The sequence below is a fragment of the Aptenodytes patagonicus genome, chromosome 2 (assembly GCF_965638725.1).
Source record: "Aptenodytes patagonicus chromosome 2, bAptPat1.pri.cur, whole genome shotgun sequence".
Taxonomy (NCBI): domain Eukaryota; kingdom Metazoa; phylum Chordata; class Aves; order Sphenisciformes; family Spheniscidae; genus Aptenodytes; species Aptenodytes patagonicus.
In genome coordinates this window covers 113,144,234-113,172,096 of record NC_134950.1, presented here as the reverse complement: position 1 = coordinate 113,172,096, position 27,863 = coordinate 113,144,234, and the positions used below count along the sequence as shown (strand labels likewise).

General features: G+C 40.9%; 1 protein-coding gene across 5 annotated transcripts in view; it reads left to right on the top strand.

The window, feature by feature from the left end:
• Window positions 1–27,863, top strand: part of HECW1 (HECT, C2 and WW domain containing E3 ubiquitin protein ligase 1) — a 271,819-nt gene that overhangs the window by 74,033 nt on the left and 169,923 nt on the right. For all 5 annotated transcript variants that reach the window (XM_076330766.1, XM_076330763.1, XM_076330764.1 and 2 more), the window contains one exon: window positions 13,185–13,509. In XM_076330766.1, the coding sequence (XP_076186881.1) occupies window positions 13,185–13,509 (325 nt within the window). The remainder of the gene's footprint in view (window positions 1–13,184; window positions 13,510–27,863) is intronic.

Sequence of the window (27,863 nt, the reverse complement as noted above, 5' to 3'; positions counted from 1 at the left end):
GTGCAGGCTTCCATAAATACTAAATAATTAAACTGTAGACTCTCATTGCAATGCCCTAGAACCTGATCCTTGATGGATTTAGGACACTTCCTTGACAGAGGGGTTGTTACCAGAAAAATAGGTTAAGAAATTTCTCCTTTGAGCCTTACTTTAAGTGCAGTATTAAAAAAATGTAATTACTTCTCTTCTGTGAGGATTCAATGGCAGCAAAAAAGCATTGGGTTAAGTCTCACGAATGGTCCTCATGCAAATTAAATGAAGCTATGGCTTGAACCTTCACGTAGAACCTTTTTTGTGCTTTTGTCTGTGCGTGAGTGAAATAATATAACTTTTCCAGTCACCTTTGCAGATGTTCTTACTCTTTGAAAACTCTCATGAGACCTTTTGAACACAGGACCACAAACTGTTTTGAACTAGAGTAAAAGAGAAAAAAGTAAATTATACAGCCTCATGCAGTAACATGAGCAGACATACATGCCTGTACATATGACTTTTGTGATACAATTTGGTAATATCTAATTATTGTTTTAGAGGTGTACTAGCAGTAAAGTAAGTATGGGTGAAGTTCAGAAATCACTGTCACAATGGGACTTGCTCATCTCTATGTGCAGGTCCAGTTTCTCTTGGTGATGGTAGTCAGTGGGGCTTGTCTCTCTTACACGTTTATATTTGGTTGGAGGAGCCTGCACCAGGTTGCTCTTCTTCATCTACTTGATCTAGTTCTCCAGTTGTTCTGGGCTGTTTCTGCTTTGAAAATCTGCTTTATGCCTGTACTTGGTTTCCAGGGGGAAACTACCGGCCTACCTTTCATCTAATCTTGGCTAGCAGTTCCACAGAAAACCTTTGACATGTAGCTCAGAATTGTCTTACAGTGATCCAGAGGAAAACAGAGTCCCTGAACGCAGCTTCTGTTCTCTCATGTAGGATTATTTTTGTGCCCTAGATAAGTCACCACATGTTCTCTTTGTAAAATCTGAATCTTGTTCCTCAACTAGAGACTGTAACACCAGAATTACTCATTTTCTCTCAGCATAGTTTGCCCAGTTTCTTTGCTTTCTCATGAATACAATTATAGTAACAACTCATAATGAGTTATACAATCAAAACACAAACAACTTTTGATAAAGATGAAACAGTAAGTAGCAATCTGGTTTAGAGATAACGTATCTGAGGCTAGTTTTACCTGCCCAGGAACAGAGAACTCTCACCTCTTAAACTATGCTTTGTGGGTTCGATCAGTAGTATTAAGTTTTTTAATGGTGTCAGGATTATTTTCAAGAATAAAATATTGGATCTGAGGCGTTACCAAGCATTAAATCAGTTTTTCTTTACTGTTTTTCAGTGCAAAATAAGAACTCTTGATCCTCAAAATCTTTGTTATAATAGATTTTTCTTTAAAATAAAACCAATGCATAATGAACTTTAGATATCTATATCTAAAATTTCATCACGAGAAATACAGGGATGTTGTCATAATCTCCCCAAGAGTATACAGACATAAGAAGTCAGTCTGTTGAGAACAAGTATGCTTAAATGTGGCAGTTGAACTCTTAATACTTGCAAGCAGTTTTCATTCTGCCCTCCAGTGACATCAGACAAAAACCATGCAGTAATGGTGAATATGCTTCAGTGTCTGATGTTCCAGTTTAAATCCACGAGGGGCTGCTTTTCTTTTGAAAAAATGAAAAATGCGTTGGATTCTATTATTATAATTGCATAGGAAAAAACATTCAGATATGGTCTAAAAATATGATTATATTTTAAATTAATCCTAACCCATCAAATGACAGATTTCTTTCTAGGGTTTGAGATCTCATTCTAAGAGTAATTGCCGTGATATGTGTCCTAAAATGCAACTTGCTGCCCTACATGTTTGTCTACTGTGTTTTCCAGCAGAATAGGTTGTAGCATGGATGAAAACATCTGAAGCGTTTTAGTTAAAATATGAAGTCTTGATTTTCCAGGTCTGGATTAACTGTTGTTAACTGTAGCTGTTGACATCTATATGGGTTTTCCTTTGCTTTACAAAGTCACTTTGTTCCACACTGAAGTCGGGGAGTTTTGCCTTTAATTTTATTGGAAGCAGGATCAAGCACACTCAATTGGATGGCATTTCTGTATTTGTCTGGAGGTAATATGGAAATAATAGGAGCTCTGTAGCCAATTAATTTTAAAATGTCAGGGGATATTCTAGGCCTTGTTGAAAGGTAGAAGACGGAGCTGTGAGGGCATGCTCTGAAGCTGGTGTCTGCTTGAGAGACTGGTTTATTGCAATGGTTTGTTGTTATTTGTAGATCAAAGGAGCAGTTGATGTAGGCATTAATACTCGACAGCCTGCTAATAATACCTACCTGCCTCACTGCCTGAGGAGGTTAAGATACTGACACTTCAAATCACTTTTCTCTTAAAGAAATATAGATGGCAGTAAGAAGCATGACAGAGTGTAGGGGCAATGAAATGAAATAGGAGATTTAAATGGTTTTTTTTTGCTGTGGAGTGGGGGTCAGCTACCACGGGCAACTGGAAGGAACCATGAGTGAAAAAAGCCTCCCTCCATCCCTCCTGGGTTTTGTGTGTTTATTGTCCCCATGTGTTAATACAGTGCCTGTCCTATGGCTGGTACACCAAGTGATGCCTTGTGCCCTATCCCTTCCTACCTACGAGTGAGGGGAGGGTGGTAATCTTGATGAGTGAGGAAAAGGAGATATGCCCTGAGAAGAAAAACAGATGGGGAGGAGAGGAAGATGCATGGTCACCTGGGAATATGGCATGGGCTGTGATGCGAGGGACATGGCATGGAGGAACAGGGACCTTGCTGACAGCCTGGAATAGAGGGAGGTAGGGAAACCATACACAGCTGTTGTAGGGTATGGCGCTTGTGGTGTTGATAGAAATTTTGCAAGTCATAGTAGTGAAGAATGTCTTGTGGTGTGTGTGTATGGATCCGTTTGGGTTGCACATGGGAGCGTCTGGGCAGAGAGGGAAGTGTGGGTGGTAGGAATACTACATGGGTAGATCTGAGCTCTGCGGGATAAATCCTTTGATATATACGCATGTGAACCTTTTGTTTGCAAAGATTCATACTCTTGTCTGAAGGGAGGTTAATATTAAACACTTCACTTTTGACATCTGTGCTTGGTTGCTTTCTGTTGCCTTTTTTGTGTGTGTGGGTTTTATACATAATAAGCTATGCCTGATACCTATGCAATATATTAGACAACTCTTCTGTCTGGTAGCAATATACACTACAGACATCACACAAGCTTTCTTTTTTAGCAAAACAGTTGTCCTGGTGGAAGGTATAATACATTCTTGATGGTAGAGAATGGTGGTATTTTTATAACTCTCATGTATCATAAGAAATTAGAGTTTCTGCGAAAAGTTTTAAGAGGAGTCTTTGGACCTAGGGGAAGAGATATGGGAAATGTGGGACTGCTTCTGAGCAGAGAAATGACTGTACCTGACAGTTCTGGGAAACATTGTACATTACTGGATATCTTTCTGCAACTCATATTTACTCTACATCATTTCGTTAGTAGTCTCTCAAATTTTGCAAGATGTTTTCACAGCTTTTCCTGTAAACCTTTTATGTTTACTGGTATTACACTTTTGAAGAGATCTGTACATAAAGTGTATACTGCATACTGAGTATTTTCTTTTATTTTCTCTGCTTTGACTTTCTCTGGATGTACCATCTAGTTTGCAATTTTATAGAAGCCTAGAAAATCAGATTATTCTTAAATAATCAGGTAGTAGTTTAATATATTTTTTAATATATGCCTTGTTTCTCTTTCATATGCCTGAATGTAGAACCACAGAATCATTAAGGTTGGAAAAGACCTCTAAGATCGAGTCCAACCATCAACCCAACACCTCCATGCCCACTAAACCATGTCCCTAAGTGCCGCATCTATAAGTCTTTTAAATACCTCCAGGGATGGGGACTCAACCACTTCCCTGGGCAGCCTGTTGCAATGTTTAACCACTCTTTCAGTAAAGAAATTTTTCCTCACGTCCAATCTAAACCTCCCCTGGCGCAACCTGAGGCCATTTCTTCTTGTCCTATTGCTTGTTACTTGGGAGAAGAGACCGACACCCACCTCGCTACAACCTCCTTTCAGGGAGTTTTGTAGGGAGAGATGAGGTCTCCCCTCAGCCTCCTTTTCTCCAGGCTAAACAACCCCAGTTCCCTCAGCCGCTCCTCATCAGACTTGTTCTCCAGACCCCTCACCAGCCTTGTTGCCCTTTGGACACGCTCCAGCACCTCAACATCCTTCTTGTAGTGAGGGGCCCAAAACTGAACACAGTATTTGAGGTGCGGCCTCACCAGTGCTGAGTACAGGGGCACGATCACTTCCCTACTCCTGCTGGCCACACTTTCTGATACAGGCCATGTACTTACAATACACATTTTCTGCCACCCTCAGGAGTGCTTTGCCCACTTATCTTTATATAATATAAAGTCTTATAGCTTGAGAGTTCATACACAGGTCTGGTTCCTTCCTATCTAACCTAACATACCTAACCTAGGATCTCAACAGTCATCGACTCCTTTAAAAGGTGATGGAGGGAGGTGGAGCTGAATTCTCTCTGGGAAAGCCTTACCTGGGTTTCAGTCTTTTTCAGGACGAGCCTGTCTCTTTCCTTCTGAGTACACAGGGAGTGTACTCAAGTACTCAAAGCTTGAGTTGAATAAACCTGGGCCCTGTTACTGCTATTAAAGACATTGATCTTCTGCATGGATGAAGTACTCAAAGAACTGAAGCCTCTGGTTATAAAAATCTGTCAGGTAAGAGATGTCTATTATGTGCTGTGCAGAACCTGAAACAGGGCATCCAATGTGGTCAGGGCTTCTCAGTAGGAGTATCAGCTGATTGCTTCACAGAAGAGCAGCAATGTTTTTAGCCTGCAGAGAAGAGTGTCCCTGTTCTTACCTCCTCTCTCCTAAAACCCCTTCGGAGTAAGTAGTGTTACTGGGAGATCAGCACAGTCCAGCTGTGCAGTGGACCTTGATGAATGCAGTGATGATTCTTAAATAGACCAGTGTGGAGCATACAGGCTTTCTGGGATGACTCTGCTGAGAGTGATGCTTTTCTACTTTAAATAGCAAATTAAACCGGTACCAGTGCCTGGTACAGAATGATTGCTTTTCTTCTCGCAATGGTGGTTGTTCATAAATATTGTCCTTGGTTCTGAAAAAATGAGGAATGAAGATTTTTTTAGTCTTCGGCACCACAGCGGCTAGGACTGTGTATCTGTGAAGCTGGTGTGATGCACACTGGCCTTTATGGATGTGAGGATGCTTGTTAAGAGAGGATGTGTTGTCCTACCAATGAATGCTTCATCTTGCACCTGTTGAGAGGTAGTCACTGTCCTGCCTCTGATACTGCAGGAGCACTTCTCTGCCTGCTTCTGATTAAAACCAACCAAGTCAAAAATATGAATTTCCTGTTATATGCATAATAAAGCACCAGTGAAGACGAGTATTGTGGACTTTGGAGTATTTCATAGTAGCGTATGAGCAGATCCTAAGGCTATTTCTTTAATCTTGTAGTGTGGAAAGGACAGAGTGAAGCTGTGCGGTGTTATCTTGGTTTAAGATGTTACCATGTTGACCCTTTTATTATATCCTTACAGTTATCTTTTTGAGATTTTATATTCAGGCCATATTGCATGTTTACCTGTTCTTGTGTGCCTGAATATGTTCTTTAAAAAAAGGCAATGTTTTCAGATCTCTTTTCTGCAACGGGTAAGTCTGGCTGTGTCTTATCCCTTGCTGTGCCAAACTGCTGAGACAAGACTGTTTTTCTGCTACTGATTTAAGAGAAATTAAGAAATTAATTTTGTTTTTAGCTGCATTCTGTTGTAGAAACTTCCCAGTGCTTTATGTAGTGAACTGGGAGTGAATTATCACTGTGTCAATACAAATGTGTTGAATGTAAGATTGTTAATTGCTTTTAGTTAGACACGAGTAGTCTACAGTAGGGAAGCTTGGAGTGATCTCATCTAAAACTGGTAAAATGTCATTTTTTTCAGAAACTTGCTTGGTTTATATACTTACAGGAGTACAAATCTTAATTCTTGGAATCATTTAATTGGAAATGTGATGTGTGTATCTTTCAGCATGCTCTCTTGGGTTCATTAGCACTGTTACTTCCAGAAAGAGAAGAAAAGCATCGTTAACTTTTTCCTTTCTTTTTCTGAACTCCAAGAACTTGCCTCTGATCATTGCCCCATATTCCAGCTTCCATCTGCTTGTGCCCAGGAGATTGTTTAAGTGCTTTCAGAAAACATGGACTGCTCTTAATTGGACTTTTTCTTTGTAGATGCTAAGAGTAGCCCTGGTAACTGTGCTGCCAGCTTTTGCTGCCTTATGACTAATAGGCCTGCATCGGGAATCAATCCCATCTACTGGCACTGAACCTTGCCGTGTTGACCTTGAGGCCAACTCTTTCATTTTGATTCTAATTTGTGCAATGATCTGCATGTCACTGAAGCAAAGTTAAATGTAAGAGGATACATTAACATAGTAGTACAGCTAGACTGGAAATGCTTAAAGGTCAGGAAATGGAAAAATGAACTACCTAATAACACCTATTTGCCCCATTGCTGATGTATAATGGCTTCGATTTCTGATTAGTGTTTATTATAGGCATAAACAGATACTGTGCCATAGATGTGCAATATGGAGACAAATGCACTTAAAGTTCTGCAGTGTTACTATGGTATGCATCCCTCTGAAACATTTGCAGCCTTCACTTCAGTCTTCCCAAGAGCAGCAGTTTCATCTATATGCTCTGCAATATCTTGCAGGGAAAAGGGTGTCAGACCATGGAAGTCTGCAACTCCCTTGTGCTATTAGATGATTCCTTTGGAGGTCTGAGAAACCATTCCTGTACCTCTCAAATATAAATGGCCCAATCCTATGAAGTTCTCCGTGGTTTTATGTTTTCAGTGAGTCAGATGCTGAACCATTTGGAGAAGATTTTGTAAAGCTTCTTGTACTATAAGGCCTTGTTTTTACTGGGTTTGGCTGTACTATAAGCTATGCTTTAAAAGTCCTTTTTGTGCTAAGAGTTATACTAATAATTCTTCCAAAATTCAAATGTGCAAAGGGATTTTTCTCACGTGATGCTAAACAAATAAATAGCTGTGGTAGGTGGGAGTAGGTTGATGGGGGCAGATACGATAGCTAAAACTGTAACTTTGATTATAGCTTACTTTTGAACTGTATTTCTTCTCATCTCTGCATTGCCTTGCATTTTGTATAGTCAATTGTACTACAACTGTTCTCTTGGTTGACAATTTGCTGCGTAGGTACCATGTGCTGTGTTAAGAGGACCGTCCCTAGGCAAAAAGGAGGAAATCTGTGTACTTTATTCACCTTTTCCTGGCTCAGAGTCTGACAGAGCAGAGAGTGTACCTTCCCTGAAAGCCGCTGAGTGGCAGCTAAGGGGCCCTCTGGGCTAGGGGTGGGGGGAGCAGATGGGGAAAAGGTTGAGAGCAGCAGGCCTGCAGTGGGAGTGGAGATGAGAAGGTTGCTGGGAAGAACAGGGAGCAGATCCTGCAACAAGTTTTTTAGGGCTATGAAAAGCAGGAGAGTTTGCTCTGAGGGAAGGACTTCATGTTGCTGGGTTGAGAGCAAGGCTGGAGGGGAAAGTCCTGCTCTGTAAGGAGCAGCAGCAAGATTTGTTCTCGTATCTTTTTGCTTTCAGCCAGCTTTTTTACTCTTCTACCTAACAAAGCTGAGTTTCCTGTCTTTCAGAACTTACCTGATTCTAATTTATGCTCTAATAAAAGTTTTACATACAGAAAGCCCTTTTGGTAGGCTCGCCTTCAAGTTAAAGGTCTGCCTCAAAGCTCTGGCTTGCAGAGTGCCATCACATCACCTTCTGATGACTACAGGCACTGTTGCTTTCCTGTTTGTCTTTCTGGCCCAGCCTCAGGATTTTGCTCTACGTGTTCACACCTGGGCTGTGAAGTTTTAAAAATCTCTTAATGTTGTCTCTCATCCAGCCAATTAAACCTTTCATACAGGCTGTTACTACCTTATATTTCTGTTAGTACAATATGCTTGATATACATGATGTTACGTTCCTGAAAGCTGGTCAGAAGACTTTTGCTGTCATAACTTACCACTTTCACTAGACTACCCTAATTTTTTTTAATCTGTCTTGGCTCCTTCTTGTCTTTTACAAAACACATAAGCCTTGCAAATGAAGGCTAAAAGCTTATCAGGAGAACCTTCATCTCTGGTGGAGCAACCAAGAGACTGACTCCACATCTGATTTGCCTATGATATTAGACTTGACTACTGGCTTATTAAATTTTCAGATGGATAAATGTGCTGTGTCCCAAGCTTCCTGTCATACAAAGCTATCTCACTGTCTTTCTTGGTACTTGCCCTTGAAATTCTGGTTGCGATGATGCTTGCAGATATCTGAATGACTACATATGTCTTACTTTGAGCCCACTGTCATGCTGGCTAATATTGTCACCTTGTTTCCTTTAACTTCTTCATCTGCCAATGCTCCAGTGATGGGTTGTATTTCAGTCATATGGTATCTTTGGCATGGACAGTAAAAGTCTGTCGTACCACCATCCTGACCTGCACAAATACATCTTCTCTGACAAAGCAGCGATAGGAGGTAACCAGTGTCAGTCCAAGTATCTAAAAGACAGCTCTTAATTGTCTGAACAGAGAATTGGGCTGGACCCTTGCAGATGCTTAGCTGAGATCTATCTCTGTATTGCTAAAGCATCACGTACCTTTCTGGCATGATTTAAAATAATCCCAAATAAAAAAAACCCCTCTAACATTAAGCCCTAGAGCTCTCCGGGGGAAGTTGCTGCATGGCAGCTCTGAATCCTTTTGTGAACTCTAGATAGCAATAATAGTGTGAAGCCTTCCAGCCAGAGGATTCTTCTTGTCTCAGAGAGGGAGGTAGTATGGTTTTCTCAGGTGGTGAAGGAAAAGGCAGTGGTGATGAGCTCTCTGTTGTCCCAGTGCCAGACAACAATCAGGCAAGGAGAGAAGTGTGAGCGTGAAAGGAAAAGAACATGGGAAGAAACCTGTGAAATATTTTTTCTTGGTGTTTACTGATTACAGGTTTTCTATGTGTACATTTTTGAGATCAGTTTTCTTTACAATCAGATCTCGTCTGTCATTTCCTTTTGGCTGCTCTTTCCTACTTTCCCTTGTTAGGGATTGCAGTTGCATTTATAATGGGGGGGGGAAATACCCTAAATTAATTTTTCTGATGTTTGTTTTCGTTAGGTGGACTAAGTGACATAAAAGGCAAGTTCTGCCCACAGATAATCCTCTTAAAATCTCATTTTGAGCAGGACTTTCATTGGCTGGTAGATCTTTAGAGACAAAGCCTTAGAACTTTGTGAAAATCAGAAGGAGCACCAGTGAGAGGGGAAAAATGTCCCTTTAGCTAGTTTTGCTCAGCATGCTAATATCTTATAGCTAAATACTTGTTGCCATAACTGTCTGTACACAAAAGGGCTGTTTCTGATATAAAAAAACCCTACTAAATTTATTGGAGTAAATGCTTATTTATGCTAGAGTAGCTGATAGCAGTAGAAAACCTGTGTTTTCGTCCAGTAGCGATATTTGTATTTCTTGACAAGATGTTAATTTAAAAGTTGTCTACTCTATGGTAAACTGAAAATTACTTATGCATGTTCTATTACATATTGCGTATGTCTAAATGAGGAATGTAAAGAAAAAGACCTTTACATCTGCTACTTCAGGTGTCGAAAACTAAAGTAACTGGACATCGCTGATGTAACTGAAATATTGTACGTTCTTGTCACTTCATTCCTCCTGTCCTAGATAAGTTCAGACATAGGAAATAGCCAAGCAGTGCATGAGTCACCAATGCAGTATTGGCACCCTCAACTTAGGACAAGCTTGAGCTTACATGTTGAACATATCATATGCATGACATACTTATGTTTGGCAAGACAGGCCCTTTTAAGACAGAATCTGATAATCCGAGACACAAAGGTTAAAAGGTATGAGGAGAAAACCACTTTTCCTCTTACATGCATAGATGCCCTGATCAGCAAAGGCTCTCCTCAGTGCTAACCATCATATAGGTGGTGAGGGGAGTGGGTGGGAAAGTGAAGCCTGGGGGTCATTTGGTACAGAGAGCCCATGGGTGGAAACACCCCTGGAAAGACTGACTGTAGAAGCATCTATGGAGTGACTGTTTTGAGCCAGGAATGAAGAGGGATTTGTTTCTGTTGACAACCAAGCTTGATCTGTTTTGCTGTTGGGTCAACATTTGGCTGTTCGTTGTTCTTGCTTTATAATTTACACTGTATATTAGAAATGAGAATATAGCTTAGTGTATATAGTGTACACACCTCTGCAAAGGGATAGAGAGAATAAATATGAATCTCAAACCCCTAAAAAAGATATTTTTTTATATACTAGATATCTATGATGGATCAGATCGCTTCCACAAGACATGGAGAGGATGTCTTTGCAATTTTTTTAAGCTGTCTCACTATGGCCACAACTCTATCACCAGGGCTTGGGGGCTGTGTGCATGCTTTAGCCAGTTGCATGGAAAACATGCAAAGCTGGTAATAAAATGTGGAGTAACTATTTCTTCTAATCTCTTTTCTACTTAATCATACAGCCATGCTTGTATTTTGATGCCATTATTTAATCCAGATAATTATGTGTGACTATTGTCCCATTTGCTTGGGATTTTTTCAGTTTGGGGATTTTCTTTTTTGCAGATTAATGTATTTGTGTAGAATCGATGCTGGAAATAGGAGAAACTCAGATTTCTGGAGAATGTGGCCTTCTGGTTTGTTTTCAGATTATGCCATTTGTTCCACTGGCATCAACATACAGGAAAATGGGAACTTACAGAATTAGAACATGGTGATGAATTTAGCGTTTTCATTAAAACTGCTTAAAGTCATGCTGAAGCTGAAAAAAATTAAATGTTTAAGTCTAATTTAATTTGACAGTATGCAGTTAATTAATACTCTACATACTTTCATTTTTGAATATTAATGGATCTGCAGAACCACTACTCCCTGGAGTAATTTGTCACCAGAAATAAAATGTCTGCCTTTGAACTGAAGTAGCTTTTGGGTAGCATGCTATGAGCGAAGGAAACCATGTTAATGATATAGACTAATCCAGAAGAGTGGGCTTGAAGTTCTTAGCGTTGCTATCTCACCATTATAAAACCAATAGTAGTCATCTCAGGTACTGTTGTGACAGCAGATGTCGTCTTTGCTAAGTGACAGAAACTTCCATTGATTTTAAATTACTTACTAGAGTGTGGTAGTTGTGCGTGTCCACAAGTGCTTCCCAGCTTAGAAAATGTTCACAGCATGTGAGACCCTGTTTTTTGGGGGGAAAAAAAAAAAATGCATTTTCTGTTTACAGGGAATATTGGTCTTTATATACTATGAAGCGAACTCTCTTCTCAAACAGTGAATAAATGTAACTGTTAAAGAAGAAGCAGCAAAGACATGAGTAGATGCGTAGCAACTGCAACACCATGTACTTCGTTCCCTCACGTGCTTCCTTCCTCCTTCTATTCCTGTATCTCTAGCGTAGCCTTTTGCATTGTTAGCTTCAGTCTTGCCAGCATTTACTATAAGGTGTGGCATTCCTGCTGGAGCTGGTTTTGCTTATTAACCCTGTTTAATGCAGCAAGTGAGGATTTGGGTCAACGGATTATAAGTGTTGTAGGGCAGTGTCTGCAAAGTGACAGCATATTCTAGGGGTACAAACATGTCAGTTGAATTTTTTGTTCTCTGTACAGTTTTTGTGTGACAGAATCCTAAGATGCTATAATAGTTCCCTTAATTATTCCACAAAAATTGGTATTAATAAACAAGATATTTTTTCAGGACTTACTGTTCTTCCGTGCTACCATAGCCTTAATAAAGCCAGGGTTAAATAAGTGCTTGGCCGGACAAGGGAGCTATGATTTTTCTTCCGCTTAATTTGTTTGAGTTCAAAAGGATGATTTGACTTCTGATCATGTGGAAAGCATTTCATAGCATACTGGAAAGCTGTCTGGTTTTGTATCTGAAGGACTTGACAGCATGGTTGGCAACAGACGAATAACGGAAGGCTAATGAATAATGAAAAGCTGAGTGATTGAAATAGCAGAGCTGCAGGGAGAGAAGAGGGAAAGCTGGGAAGGAAAATGGAAAAAACAAATGGCACAGAAGTAAGGAATGACCAGTATTTTGATCAGTATTAGAGCATGTCTTCACATCAGAATTTAACCCAGTCATAACTTAAGCATTCTCCATCTGCCAACTCACAAGAGCTCTTAACTCATGCACCATGACGCATTTTGTACAAGTCACTCAGCTTGCCTTGAGGAAGGAGGGTAGGTTGGAATTTAAATATTTTTTTCAACTGCTAGGACGATGACTACTCTGCGGTAACCTTCTCGATTCCCATTAATTGTCCAGCGTGTTCCCAAATTCCTACCAGAGCAGGTGTCCATAGTATCTCAGTCTACTGCAAAAAACGGAGCAGAGCAAGAGCATCGGAAGCTATCAGCTGTACTGAGAGACACTGCAACACTGACTTTGTATTTATACTTCAGTGAAGACATCACTATTTTGGTAACAGGGATAACTCTATTTTCATGGCGCTCACACTTCAGGTCTCCAGCAGGGAGGAAGAGCTCTTACTCATTGCTAACCAGTCTCTCCAGATGGGATATGATCTCTGGAGCGACTGCGCTTTAAGAAAGATTCCTCTGCAAATGTAACAAGAATTACTGGTGAGAAGACTTAACTCTGGGTATCAAAAATGTGAAGACTATCTCCTGATGTTAAAAGAGAATGGATCTCTAGCAGTTTGATAGTTGTGATGTTTGTGTCTGGATGCATGTGTTAATGTGGAGGAAGCCAGCTACTATTAATTTTCTCACACACTGCCAGTTGTGGCTGAGCTTGGTGGTACAAGGCTTGCTCTTACACTTGTTTTCATGGTAAGAATTACGGAGTAGGAGTTGAGTTAGCACTGGTTCCTGCTACACCTTTTCATGCCTCTTTTTTGCAATGCCAAATGGAAAAAGATCTGCTACTTTCTCATGCTGATGTACAACTTTTCCTGAGCTTTGACATCACTGAAAAATGAATAATACTGTAAATACTATCCTTTCTTTTTTTCTTTGCAGAATCTGTACCAAAACAGGTTCCTGGGCCTGGCAGCCATGGCGTCTCCATCTAGGAACTCACAAAATCGGCGCCGGTGCAAAGAGCCTCTCAGATACAGCTATAACCCTGACCAGTTCCATAACATGGACATCAGGAACAATTCCCATGAGACGGTCACCATTCCTAGGTCTACCAGTGACACGGACCTTGTCACTTCAGACAGCCGGTCTACCCTGATGGTCAGCAGTTCCTACTACTCCATTGGGCATTCGCAGGACCTAGTGATATACTGGGATATAAAGGAGGAAGTGGATGCAGGGGACTGGATTGGCATGTATCTCATAGGTAAGTCCCCCTTCCCCTTTGGGTTTTTTGCTGCTTTTTTTAGTTGTAAGCATTAGGGTAATATGGGCTAATGGTAATAATGAGCTCATACAGCTCCATTGAGTGTAGTCTTTAAGTGGGTTTATATATTAAAGTTTTTTTTCTGCTCCTGAATTGCTGGTTGCAGTCCTGGTGCTCACCTTTTCTTCAGCAGAAATATGAGAAGGTTTTCTGTTGACAGTTTCTTGAAATTTCAAGTTACTTTCATTTTAAAGCCATTTGGATTTTGGAAAAATACCTCCTGTGTAAAGACAGCATAATATTTTCAGGGTTTCCTCTTGCGAGTCCTTGAGTAATCTGTGACAGATGAGAGGTTTTACAAGTCAAGAATATGAATAATTTAAAAACCTCATGAAGCAGAATGCCTTTTTCTGTATAGCCAAAGGATGTTTTGATATGAACAATAATTAGACTGAGGCAATCTGGAGCTGTCCCAGAAAGCTTTTCCTTTTTTGGTGTATTGGAAGCTGTATTCAGATATGTACATTAGCATATTTTTGGCATCTCCATCTAGTAAATCCAGCCTCATGAGAGTGATAAGAAGTGGTTTCAATCCACTTTTACCTGATGGTTTCACTTCAGTATAAAATTAGCATTTTTTTAACCTGGTTTAGTTCCTATGGAAATAGTCCTGCTGCCTAGACTGAAGTCTGTGTTAACTCTTTGCCCTCTGGTAAGTTTTGAACATGGTGGATCAGTTTCAGACAAATTCCTCTATGGGTTAGAGGTCTTAAAAATGTGAAGTTCTTAAAAGTTTCCTGAAAACCAGTGGCTTGGTGAAGAAGACAGACTCAAATTGGTGCCCCCACAAAGGGAAATGTTGGTAAAAAGTAGCCCTTACCTGTTTGGATAAGCGTGCCTAGCACTAAGCAGGTATTTTAGTTCCAGTAGCACTGTTTCATCTTGCCCAGATACCAAACCAAAACCAGGTAAAGCACATGATGTTGTGAGTTGGGCTTTTGGAGCAATCATAGGGAGCTATGGTGTTACTTAAGTGCTTTAGTGGATAAAACCAGAAGGCTTGGCATCATGTGCTGAGGATGTTGGGAACACAGATGTTGGCAACACACGGGATGTGAGAAGGTACTGGATGTGACCTCTGAGCATGTAGAGGAACCCTGGTGGCACAGTGTTAGGCATTGGAAAATGAGTTTGGGGTATTGGAGAGACTGTGAGAAGGGGAATGTGAGGGTGGCTATGTAGGACATGGAGGGAAAGGAGTGGGGATTACAGTAAGCCAGACTACGGTACTTTTTCCTGTGAGTAACCTCATAAAATACCCTGCTTTGAAAATAAAAGTAGGCTTCTGAAATTTAAAATACCTTAGGAAAAAACCAGACTGGATTTAAAAACAGATGCTCTGAAAGCAGTCTAGTTTGGCCTTGACAGAATTACTTGTGTTTACAGTTAAGCTTGCAGTTGAGCATTTTACTGGAACAGATGAGAAGACACAGCAGCCCCCAGTACTAGGCACTAAGAAATACTCTAAGTGTATTCTGCAGTAGAGCAAGCAACTCATGAAGAACTGTATTGCTTCAGTAAAAAGAGGCAAAGCGTACCTCCTGGTGGTCTGGAGTCAACAGAAAGTGTATGGAGCTGTTTCACATTCAATGAACTTGCCCAGCCAGGTTTCATAGCTCAGACATGGTATCAAGGGCTGTAAAGACACATTCTTAAATTTTTTTTTGATAGGTAACCTGAATACATAGAGGCTTAACTGAGCAAAAGAAAAATCTACCCTGCTACTCCTGCTTAACTTACTGTATCAAACCGGATGTTGCTCCAGACACCCCAGTAAATTAGAAGTGCAAATTGTAAAGTGTATCCTTGCCCCTGCTGGCTGAATGCCTGGTGTTAATGGCAATAGTCAATGGCTCGTTCCAAGGAGCACCGCTGCCAAATGAAAAATGAATAGTGTGTCCAGTCCCCAAGAAATCAACAGTTGAGCCTTGGTGTCTTTGAAGGTGTTTTGTCTCCAGCCTCTTAGGTTCCCAATCTAAATAACTGAGGAAATAGCACCCCTCATTCCTTTTTTTTTTTTCCTCTTCCCACTCCTCCCTTCCCAAAACCTAATGTAAGGTGAGCTTTGGTGTTTTGGTTCCCTTAAAGAAAGAATATGGGAGACTGTGAAGATCACTTGGGTTTTGGTGTCAGTTTGATGTGGAAAAAAACTCAATCTAGGAAGGTAACTGGCACTATGGCTATATCCACATTAACAAAGCAGGAGGAACCAGTAGGAATGGGTCTGTAGAAGCAAACATCTGCTGAATGCATTTTGGGGGCTTGGCTTTAGAACAGTCTCAGTCGGGCAGACTGAATGCCCTTGAGTTGCTGTAGTGCATCTTTCAGTTTAGCTTCATCAGGACAGAATCGAGTTTGTGTGCCTGAAGAGCACCACACAGTCTGGTGGTGACAAAGTGGGGACAATTGAAAGGGTCATTACAAAAGCATGCTTCTGACCTGAAATAAAATGCTGATGCATCCTGTATTAAATGTTTGTGACCAATCCACAGGGGTGTGAGATCCAGACATCCCTAATGGCTTAGATTTGTGTATGCATTTGCACAGATTTTATGAGCCTGCAGTCCTGTTTAGAGAGGGAATGTTCCTGGCCTCGTGGGTATGACTTTCACAATGTAAACTAATATATGACTATGTTTTTTGAATTAGCAGCCAAACTGGAACAAGAGAACCAAAGAAACTATGAGCTTTTCCCAGTCTGCTCAATAGAGGATTAGTGTTGAAGCCTAGTATTACTACTTGCATGGCAACGCTGTTAACTATTGCGTTGCTGCTGGTCATTCTAGTGTTTTTCTCGAAGCCAGCTTGTGGATACAGCCCAATGCTTTTTGTGATTGTTTGGGTTGGTGAAATTTGAGCTGAAGGGTTTGAATGTAGCAATATTTAATATTGTGGTGAGTCATGAGAATAATGAGAAATTATTTGCATCCTTGGGGCATCAGGCAGTGTTGTGGATTTTCTTTTAAAACCTGGTGTGGGAGCATTAGAGTTGGTATTTGTTTTTTGTCTTGTGGGAGCTCCTGGGTATCCCAGGTAGGGACTAACAAAAGATTTAGAACTGGTTATTAGAGTTAACTTTTGCTCATGGTCTCAGGAAATGGACTAGGCAGCCAATCCATCTCTTGTAAAACAGTGTAAAAAATGGTGGTCATGTCTCATGGCAAAAAATAGTATTGAGTATATCCACTCTGTAGCTGTGTGAAAATATCCGTATACACCTATGTGATTTTGATGAATGGCCACAGAAAAACTCCTTAGTTGAAGGGAGAATAGTAAATGTTTACTCTGGTAAAATATAGATGTTATTACTTCAGTGCATTTTAAGATAAGCCATGGAAAGATGACAAAAAAAATGGGAATTGGAAGAACAAGCCTTTCCGGGTGTTTAAGGCACATTGTGCCTTCAGGAGTAGGAATTACATTTCATTCCTGCTAAGCTTGAACTCCAGAGATGTTCTAACTTCCCCTTGTATATACTATATATCAGCTCTGAGCTATGCAGAGGAACCTCTGAATTCTGTAACAACTCACTTGAGATATGCATTTGCCTTCCCTCAAGAGAACTATAGTATTATGAACATTAGAAGTCTTTCAGAAACATATCCACAATCAAAAATACACGTAAACACTCAGACTTCTCTGAGAAATTTGAACATGACACAGCTCTGTTGCTATTGAAAAATCTCTGGAATTTGAGTTTTCTTTGCAGAAGAGCTATGTGTAAAGAAAATGCACATTGGGGGGAAAAAAGTGAAACTAAAACATGAATAATGAAGATAGCGTGTTCTTTTTTAAAAAAATATACACTCATTTAGTGGCTGCTGTGAGACAGATGGAATATTTGCAATTGTTTATCTCAAAGTTTCCTTTCTCTGTTATCTCATTTACTATTACTATTTGCTACAGCATGAAGCCTCTTAAATAAACTAATGGACTGCTGTCAGCTGCCTGTAGATCTGTCTTACAATTACTGCAGTAGCATTTTAGCTGCTACTAGATTTCACTTCTGTCATCACCTCCATGTCTGATGTACAGTAGCTAATAAGAAATGTTTAAACCACACTTTTGAAAGAATTGTTTGCTCCAGTGTCTGTGCATGCTGATGGTGGGAATTTATCAGGGCTAACATTATACTCCTTACCCATATGCCAGTAGGCTTTTTTTCTTCCAGCATTTCCATATGGGAAAGCAAAACATTATTAAAGGCTATTTATTAAAAGTTTCTTCATACACAAATCTTGTAGGGTCTAATTTCCTGTCCATATTTGGCTTTTGACTGAGTAGTTCCTCTCAAATTTATATAAGTAGGAATGTTTTGACCTAATTAGTGACTGAAGTTTAGCTTTAAAACAGCATGTTTTCCTCCTGTTTCAGCCTTTGATGTTATTTGTCTCCCTACAAGGCAATTCACCGTAATCTGACAAATCTAATTTTTAAAGCTATTGGTTAATAAACATTTAAACATTTGTTTAAACACTTTTCGGGTTGATTTTAGGCTTAGAGGGGCTTGTGTTGTTGTATTGCCCACTTGAGGCAAGTGGAAAGATCTACGTTTTCTCCTGCTATCAGACTTGGATCAGAACTTGTTTGTACAGCTATTTTACCAAACATCCAACGCATACAAGCAGAAAGTGTCACATGTTGCCAGCAGAGATGGAAAATGTTAGAAACAGTGATGTGCATATAAGGCTAGGAGTTGCAGGTTCCTGCGTTACAGCTCTAATCCCCGATTCAGGCTCTCTCTGTGCATTTGGATGGTTGCTCCACCTCTCTACTTCAGATACAGCCATCTGTAAAACAAAGCTTTTCACAATGTGCCTGCTTAGAGTGAATTTTGTTGATGTTTGGGTTTGTGTCCTGGGGTTACCCATCTTCCTAGCCCTTTTATGGGCTTTGGAAGAGAACCTTGCTCTGGTCTGAGGGCTTCTCTTCAGTAGGTCATCTTGTAGTTGGGTCTTTCGCCAGGCTGTGGATGGTGGCTGTGGCTGGCTGTGATCACCTCAGCAGGTTAAGGTTTTGTTCGACACCTGCAATTCTACTTTCTGTAAAACATCAACAGAGGTGCCCAGTGGCCAGACAGCTTTCACTAAGCATAGCACTATTTATTTTGGGAACAAAAAGTGTCAGAGGAGCAAATCTGTCATGAAAAAAACCACACAATAGAAAGCCTGCACAAATGCTGAACAGAGAAGGTATTGGGTATCGTAGGCCTTGGCAGATATATTAGTGCAGTGATATCGGTTCTTGTTCCAACCTGGCTTGCCTTCACCTGGCTGCTCTTGGATCCAGTTAGAGTGACTTCTCTATCAGGCCAAGTCACTTTTTGCCTTTCCCAGTTCTGTATCTGGTGGACCACCTCAGCTGGACGAAACCGGGATAAGCTGTTTCCAGACCCCACCCAGTGTGACATGAACACAGTTAGCTTTTGCCTCCGTTTCATCCCTTTACAAGTAGATATAGTCAACACTTAAATGTAAGGGTCTCTAAATATTCCCAGCACGTACTGCTTCTGATCCATTCTCCCTTTCGGTGCTTCCAAGGTTCACCTCTGTCATTTGTGTGGTGGCAACGTTAGTAGCAATGCACCAGAAAGCTTCTGTAGAGGGGTTAGTGCAGTGGTGGTGTGCTATGGTCTTTTAGGGAAGTCATGGTAAAGAAGCCTGTCGGTTGCCAGTTCTTTTCCTTAAATATCTTCAGTATGTGGTAGAGGTGTTAGCTATGTACCAAAAGATTCCCATTTTCATTTAGTATTTCTCCACAAAATAACAGCTATGGTATTATGAGCCTCTTTCTAGGTGAACAGGTGCAAAAGTTTTTTCTACTTCAACTGTCATCCTGAATATCAGGAGGGGGAAATAATGCAGACAGGAGTACAGCAGCCTTATGCCTTCTCAGTGATTTCCAGGGCCCTTATGCCCGTGGATAAAACTGCCTCTGCTGTGCAAGGAGGGCCCATGTTGCTATATAGCCCAGACTGATAATTAAGCCAGTAATGATCACCCACTAAAGCGTTTCTGAAGAAATCAGTCAGTGGCGGATATTGGTGCACCAAAAGCCAGGTTTTGGTCTTAATCCTGCAAAAGAAGCATAATACGTGCAGCACGTTCAGTCCATGGACTGGGTAGAATCAATCACGACACAAACAGTGGCCAGCACAAACATAAAATTCTTGGCAGGGATAAGGCTTAAAGTAGAAAGTTTTGTTCTGTAGAGGTTGTCAAGCTAGCCATGTGGATTTTGAAGGTTCAGCATATGTTTTTCTTAGTTTTTTTAAACCAAACTAAATCGTTCCCACTCCTTAGTGTTTATAATGCTTCAATATGCTGTTCATAACATTTGAATATTCCCATGCTGCCCTTCACAACTACTGTAATAACTGTGTATGTATTTAGCTTTTGTAATCTTTCTCATCCATTGATCTCTCCAGCCCTGAAGACATTTTTTCTTCACTGAAGATCTTCTGCTTTGTAATAAACTTATAACTGAATACCATTTTTCAGATAAAGTCACTCCAGATTCTCGAGAGATTCTTTGCACCGTGGTGCTTCAGTGCACGCATCTGAGTTGTGTTTGGGGTTTTTTGCTGCTGTCAGATCACAAATGCCTAATTTACTGTCTGCTATTATGTCTTTCAACATTGCTATAAGCCTATTTTTCAAATACTGCAAATTATTTCCCCACTATTTAATGAACGTTGTTAACCTGGACAAGTGTCATCCTTGTTCACATTTCAGATCTTCCTATGTCCCTTTATATCATGTCTTTATCCTGCCTTGGGCCTGCAGCATCTCTTATTTTAATATCTTCTAGCAAATTTCATGGGTGCACTGTTTTCTCCTAATCCTCATTTTCCAAATTGTGCTGTAATCAATGGGGAGGCTTCCACTGACTGCAAGAACTTTGGAACTGTTGTTACATTAAAAACAAGCCAACAAAACTCTTCCATGTTGTACCTTACCACACACTGTGTATCTTCATTTTTTCAGTATGCACTGAGGCAGTCATGATCATCTTTATTTGGATTCTTCCCTCCCATCTTCAGTTCTTTGTGTAAGCTAGATGTCGTTAATTGTGGAGAAGTTTATGCAATGCATAGCTGAAGTATAGCTGTTGCTGAACTAAAACCCAAATGTGGTCCATCTGCTGCAGTGGTGAGAATAAATCTGGACATGCAGGAGCTTTAAAGCAGAAGTCTGTAGCTGGGACGGGCATAGCTGAAGTAGCAATGAAAGCTATGTGGATACTATCACACTTCGAAGTGTATGCAGAACCAAATGACACCAGTATTACTAGATAGATGCCCATCCCACTGCAACCTAATATCTGCTGTGGGTTTTTTAGCCCCCACAAGCTGTTATTGCTGAGCCCCAGCTCAGCTCTTCACTTTCCTCATTTTGTCTACCTTTTCAGCAGAAGACTTGTGGTTGCTGGAAAGAAACAGATGAGTGATGGGTTGTGCTGGAGCACAGACCCCAAACACCTCAAGGATACCATAGAAGAATAGGGCCCACTGCCATCAGCTCTGCTTTTAGCCAGAGGCTCCAGTGTTGCGGGGAAGGAGAGGGAAGTCCCTCAAGTGACAGAGCTCAGACTCTGTGTGGTTAGCTCAAGCGCAAGAAGGGCAGGACAGTGAGGGAGGACTGAATCCACAGTTCATCCAGAGCCTTCTGAAAACCCATAGGCGTATCAGCCCCAAGATTTAATAATGTCTCTGTAATTGGCAGTCTTGTTTTTCTTCTTTTATTGGTATTGGTGTCGTGAAAGATCAGAATGATATCTCCCAACCGTAATTTGGAGGCTGCTGAAGTGGTAAAGGATAATGTCATATATGGCTCTGAAAGTAAGCTAGATGTTCAAAGGTAAAAGTGTTTTGCTGAAAGCTGTAAGTCGTTGATTTTGGGAGTGGATGACAGGTGTCCTTTGGGTTTTATGTGTAATTCTTTCTGCTTCAGACTAGGTGGTTCAGGATTTAAACCTACCATGCCTGCCTTTCTGTGTCTGGAGCAGTTTTACTTAGGACAGCATCTTCTGCCCTCAGTGACCAAGAACTGTTGCAACTTTGCGAACTTTATCCCTGTTTTATTACAGTTTATGCTTTTATCTCCCTACTTTCCTTTGGTCTTTCTCTTGCCATGTCATCCTCTCACCATGTCTTCCTCTCACTGCTCTTCTCCACTTACTGTTCACATTTTTCTTTGAGTGGGTAGGGGGTTAATTTTTGTGGGATTAAAATGGAACCATTCGTGTACTTGAAACAAAGCACATGCATAGCTCTTAGATCAAGGACTGAGCTTTCAGCACCAATGATAAATTAGGCCCTTGTTTTCCAGAACTCTTCTCCCTAAGAAGCTATAGAAGGAGGGATGCTAACTGTAAATTGCAGTATGTTCATTGTCTGCAGCAGAAATTGGCAAATGAATTAACAGTGAAGTTTCAATCCATATTAGAGCTGGATCTGTAGCTGCTGAAGTCAATGGAAATGTTCCCGTTGACTCTTATAATGATAGCCATTATTTGTGATTTTTTTTTTTTACTGTGGTATCTTTTTAAATAAGAAATTGGTATCTGCATCTTCTGCATACATTTCTCATTAATGATGACTACTTGTATTGTACAACTCTTTGGCAGCACGGTTTCCAAGGGCTAGGTTTTGCAATGCTAAAGGGTTGCAAAAGGGAACACTGGCATGGCCTGATACAACTCACTACAAGCTGCACTTAGGAATTGTAGAGGCTGTTATCGTTTTATGTTCAAGTGATAAATTCGGTGGTAAGAGGAAAAAAATCAGAAATAGGAAGCTTATCCATGGCTTATACTTGTATTATCTTGCAAAATAATTTTATTGATATTCCATGCTTTACAATGTCCCTTTCCTGCAGCTTTCCATGCAAATTGCAAAACATATCAACCAGAGCTCAGCTTCTTTGTATGGAAAATGATTTTTAAAAGCATTTTGCTAACCATCTTCATATGTCATTATAGCACAGACATACATATTGGCCAAAAGCACTTAAATTTCAAGCTAAAGCAAATTTCTGCAGCTGAAGACTGTAAGTCCTTCTGTAACTTCAGGAGTACAGCATTTCTTATTCATAAGGGATCAAGACATGAAGTGTAGCTTCTATTTTTACGCCATAATTGCATTAAGTTTATAGAAAGCAAGTGTTGTCATATGTAGTACTAAATCAAATTAGTGGTGGATAAGAGACGAATAGTGTACCAAGTTCAGGCACCTGACTGACATTGTTTTCCTGTCTCATGTTAATTATTTGCGTCTTTGAAGGTAGCCCAGGTTATTCTAAATCTTGTAGTTATTCTTGGAGAATGTGGAAAGATAGGCTGATCAACCAGCAAAATACTGTTTGAGAAAGGGGCGTAGGTTTTTCATTTCTGCCTCTTAAGTAAAACCAAACTGACCAAAAGGGTCAGTCAGCTATTTGTAATTTGAACTCCATCAGTCCTTCTGAGGAAGAGGTATCTGTTTGCTCCTCTGTGGGAATTTCAGGCAAGCTTTCAAATACCAAGGCTCTGTCTGTTTAGTGTAGGCTGCTGACAGCACTTGAAGTCCTCATTACATTTTTTTACAGATCTTTTTGAGGGGTAGCCTTTATCAACATTTTCCCTAATTCCTCTGAAGAACAGTGTGCTTTTTGTCAATTGGTTACTGTCTTTCATCTGAAAGATATCTTTCTTTGGTAGCCATCGTTCTTTATCTCTCTCTATATATAGTGCTTGTAAAGTATATTGGGATTGCTCAGTATGGAAGTGACTGCACAGAATATTTTTAGCAGTAAAAGGCTGTGCTTGGAGGTATCCGGTTCAGTGAGGACAAGCAGTCTGTCAGAATTGCTGCTGGTTCCCAAAGCACTTGCTAACGTTTGCTTCTAGTGTGCGTTGGTCCTCTGGCTGTTGCTCAGGCCCTGGCTGCCTGGTGCCTGGTCGTGCATCACATTCTCCGTTTCCTCTAGGGACTGTGCGAGATGCGGGAGGTCTGACTGCTGCTGCTCCTGTCCTAGCACAGCTTTGCAGGTCTGCAGCCACCTTCCCTCTCACCAGCAAGAGGCAGCCGGCACCTCTGTGCGTCCCAGAGGCAGGGGAGGCAGAGAGCAATGTCTGCTGGCTCCCTGTCTAGATGCCCTCACTGTCCTTGTCTTCGGCTCCAGGACCAGCTGATGTTCAAAGGGCAGCACATCCTGAATACTCCCTCATTTGATGCTTTCCTTAATTAGTTAGCTGTATACCATCCAGGGAAATGAAGCTGCAGATCTGAGAGTGATCGCAAAGTGTTTGCTTTTTGGTCAAGCGGGGCCAAACCCAGGCTATGCAGTGGATTGCCAGCTAAGCAGAGAGCTAGTTTCAAGGTTAATCTCATTTCAAAAATAGAGGGAGGGAGATGCATTACAATGTTTCATTGGAAAAAATGTCAAAAGCCATTAGCTGCTGGCTGAAATATGTGAAAGGGAGCAGCATTAACTCTGCTCTTCATTTTGCGTGGAGGTGAAATGAAACACTTCACCATTTACCTTTGGGAATTAAGATGCAACATGTTTTTAAGGTCAGTTCCTCTGTTACAGGGATTCTCAGTATAAATATGAAATAAAACTTGTTTTCCTTTGCACATGCTTTCTTTTTAACATACCATATTGTCTGTTCACTTACATATGGCATGAATGTTGACAAATATAGGTACACACATGCACATATATGTAGTGCACTGAACAGCTGTGTATTTCACATGCACAATTTTCCTTGTCAATGTGCTACATACATAATGTCCATGTTCAGGGAATAGCATGCCTGGGATAGCACCACCTGCCAACTAAAACAGGTCGATCAGACATACTCATACATTCCAACCTCCTGACCAGTTTCAACTACTACTATTTTTAACTTGCTAGGGAATATTTCTTTCTTACTTTCACCTTGCAAAAGTACATACCTTCAAAAACTGAAAGAGAAAGGCTTCCCTTCTGGACTTGCATGTATCTTTCTAGAGCTAAAATCTGTCTGGATTAAAAATCCCAACTAATGTAAATTTCCACTGGACTAAAAATAAGTTTTATTTCTTTGGAAAGAGGGAAGTACCTAGCTTTTCAAAAGAGACAGGGCTTGCATCTGGCTGTGAGAAGGATCTACATACTGAATATCTAAATCATGACATTTGTAAATATGTTTAATTTAAAAAAATGTTTTTATACTTAAAGGCTCCACTGCTTCTACTTAGGTTGACCTGCGTATTGCAGAGCTCCATAAACTCATATGAAAATATCTTTTCTACTGCCTGAGCCTGTATTTCATCAGTGACCACTGTCCATAAACTGTGTGTGCATGACTAGCTCCATATTTGTGTATCCCTTCCCTGATGTGCTTTGTGACTTGACCTTTTGCTCTGGACGCTGTCCTTCCCGCACACCCCTGTCTTGCCTCTGTGGCAGGAGGCAGTGTGCAGATGCTACTCTGTGGGAGCAGCTTGTTCCAGCTTTCCCGTGGTCTCACCTGTTAGCTGTAACCATAGACCGGCTTGCTTATCCCTTCCCTTCGGGGGTCTTCTACCTTGGATGTGCAAATGGCGAGTAGTCCTTTTTCTCAGCCTGGTTTTTCAGGCTTCCTGGACATTTCCAACAAAAAGGAGGAAAGGGCTTTCTGCAGTCATCCCCGCTGGCTCAGCTCTCAATAGGGATGTGATTTGGTTTGGGTATGGGCATATGTTGACATGTCTGTCAAATTAGAGAGATTGCATGATGCAGAGTTCATGCTGCCTTTGTTCCAGCTGTGGGAAGCAGGCAACAGATGATGCAGTGGAAGTGCTAGCTGGCCCCTGCAGATATTAGGTATGAACACAGCATTTTAAATCCAATTCTGGGATCTCTTGTGCCACTAAACTCTGGCCTAAAATATCTGCAATTTCTTAAGCAAGGCCATTGAGTCTAGCTCAGCTAAGCCTCCTTAAGCAAGCATGGTATTTTATAACAAATATATCTTGAGGAACAGTAATTACCCATACATCTTAACGTGGCAGGCATTGGAGCATCTCCAGCAGCTTACAGAGACTAAATATGACAAATAAATGTCATGAGTGATGAAGCCAGAGAGCAATGTGTCTTGAGCTGATGGATGCTCTCTGTCCCCTGTCAGGATGTGGGCTGGGCAGGGTTCCCAGGCTCCAGCTCAGTGCAACGTTTCAGTATATGCTCACTTTTAAGTATAAAGTGCTTTCTCCCTGCTAAAGCAAAAGGGACAGTTCATAAGTTTCAATCTCCTCGTGTGTATGTGAGTGTTCCTACTTCCACAGAATGATGTGGGTAATTCTGGATAATCTGTATCAAGGATGGTCCTTTACTGAAGGTAGTCATTAGTAAGCCAAAGCTCTGAGGGCAACGGTGTATACTTGTCTGCCCTTTTCTTTTAAATGCCAAATTATATATATAAAAGACACAATCAGCTATAAAGTACAGAGGCAGAACAGAAATCATACCAGAGGATTTTTACGGTTGAAGGGTTACCACAGAGGTATACTATATGAACGTGCCAAAAGATTTCCACTTCAATACAGAGCACGAAACATAGCTAGTGAAATAATTACTGACAATTAGCAAGTCAGCAAAGGGAAAATGTATTGGTGATAGCATTGCTGTTTATAATTATCCATTGCAATCATTAACGAACTCTTTAAAAGGATTTCTGTTGTAAACCCCTCAAGAGAGTGGCACCAAAGCGTTCGGTGTTGGTAGCCCACTTTCCTCCTTTGAGAGCACAACTATGTAAAACCGATGGGAAAACACTGGCATCTGCTTGCTGCTTTATTCTTTCAGTGAAAGTGTAGTTTCCTTCGATTTAAAAGTCTTTGTTTAACGTTCATGTGTATATATATCTTTTAATAATACGTTAGTCTTTGAGTTTCTTGGCTTTGTCTGTTGGGCTGCCTCTTCTGCTCTGCAGTTGGTCACACTGTCAGTGTGTCCTCAGGCACGGTGTCCCTTGTTGCATGGCATCATCTTTGTTTTCTCGTTGACCTACGTGATAACGAAGCGAGTGCTTTGCAGTATTTACAATTGATGTATTTTAATTTCTGAGCAGTTCACATTTTTCCTCAGCTTTTAGCGTGACTAATGATTAATGTAATTGTCTTCAGAACTGAGTCTCAGCACCCACCCAGGATTGTTTCTGTAGCAAGGCTGAGCTGGTTAAAGTGTATTTGTACAAATCTCTGTTAAAATTAAAACTGTCCTCATTGCTGAAAGAAAAAATCCAGGAGGTTGCTGGCTGGTCTCCACAGGTAGAGATTATGGCCTCTTGCTTTGGCGGGGCATAGATGTGAAATACATTTCATCCCCCTGCAGCCAGAGCAATGAGGCCATGGCCAGGCCCATCCTGGATTGCTGCTTCAGCCACTTGAGTTCGCAGCCATTTTGGGCTCCCACAGGCCACTGCCCGTGAGCCTCGCTCCCCTCTGACACACTGTAAATGTCTCCATATGTCTATTTTATTTTTACTGCGCTGTTTGTATTTAGTGACAATCCAAACTGTAAGTGCTGGCCTAGTATGGGGGCAATATGTGCATTTTTTGCTTGCTTGAAAGCCCTGCGTAAGCTAGTAAGTCGGTGAGTGTGGCCCTGAGGCTGCAGCACGGTCTCGCTGGCTGGTTTTTAAGCCGTTAGATAAAAGAAGGTCAAGAACCAGGCCCTTGCCTGGAGGCTGTGATGTGTTTGCTTGCATCTACACCACGTAGGGCTTGCAGATTGGTCTGGAAAAGAGCTTGTTGAAGCAGTCTAAAATGAAACTTGGAAGCAGACTAAAAATTTATTCATGTGGACAACCAGAAGGCCACTTCCTCAGGCTCACTACCTTCCTGCCTCTTATTTACATGTAGCTCTGTGTGTGCAAGGCAGTTGCTTCCTCAGCCTTGGTTTTCAGCAACTTTTTAGAGGTTATTCATTTTTATAGGTTACTCCTTGACTTCTCTGAAGATCAGCTTGGTTGTCTGACAACTGCTAGGTGTCTCAACACTGCGATGGGACAGTGTTTTGTTATCAGTCATTTGGTTTTGGAGGTCGAGAGCTGTGAAGGCACCCAGTGAGTGGGATTCTTCAAAAATAAGTATCTTTTGCTTTATGCTGCAAGAAATAACTACATCTGTTGTGATATGAGTGAGCGCAGTACAGATATCTACATGTAACTATTTTCTGTGGGGTTTTGTAAAGGGAAGAGTTGGTACAAAGGGGGGATAACTTTTTGCTACCATTCTCTGTTACAGCTAGATAATTATGTTTAATTAGGTAGGGGTTCATCCGTGC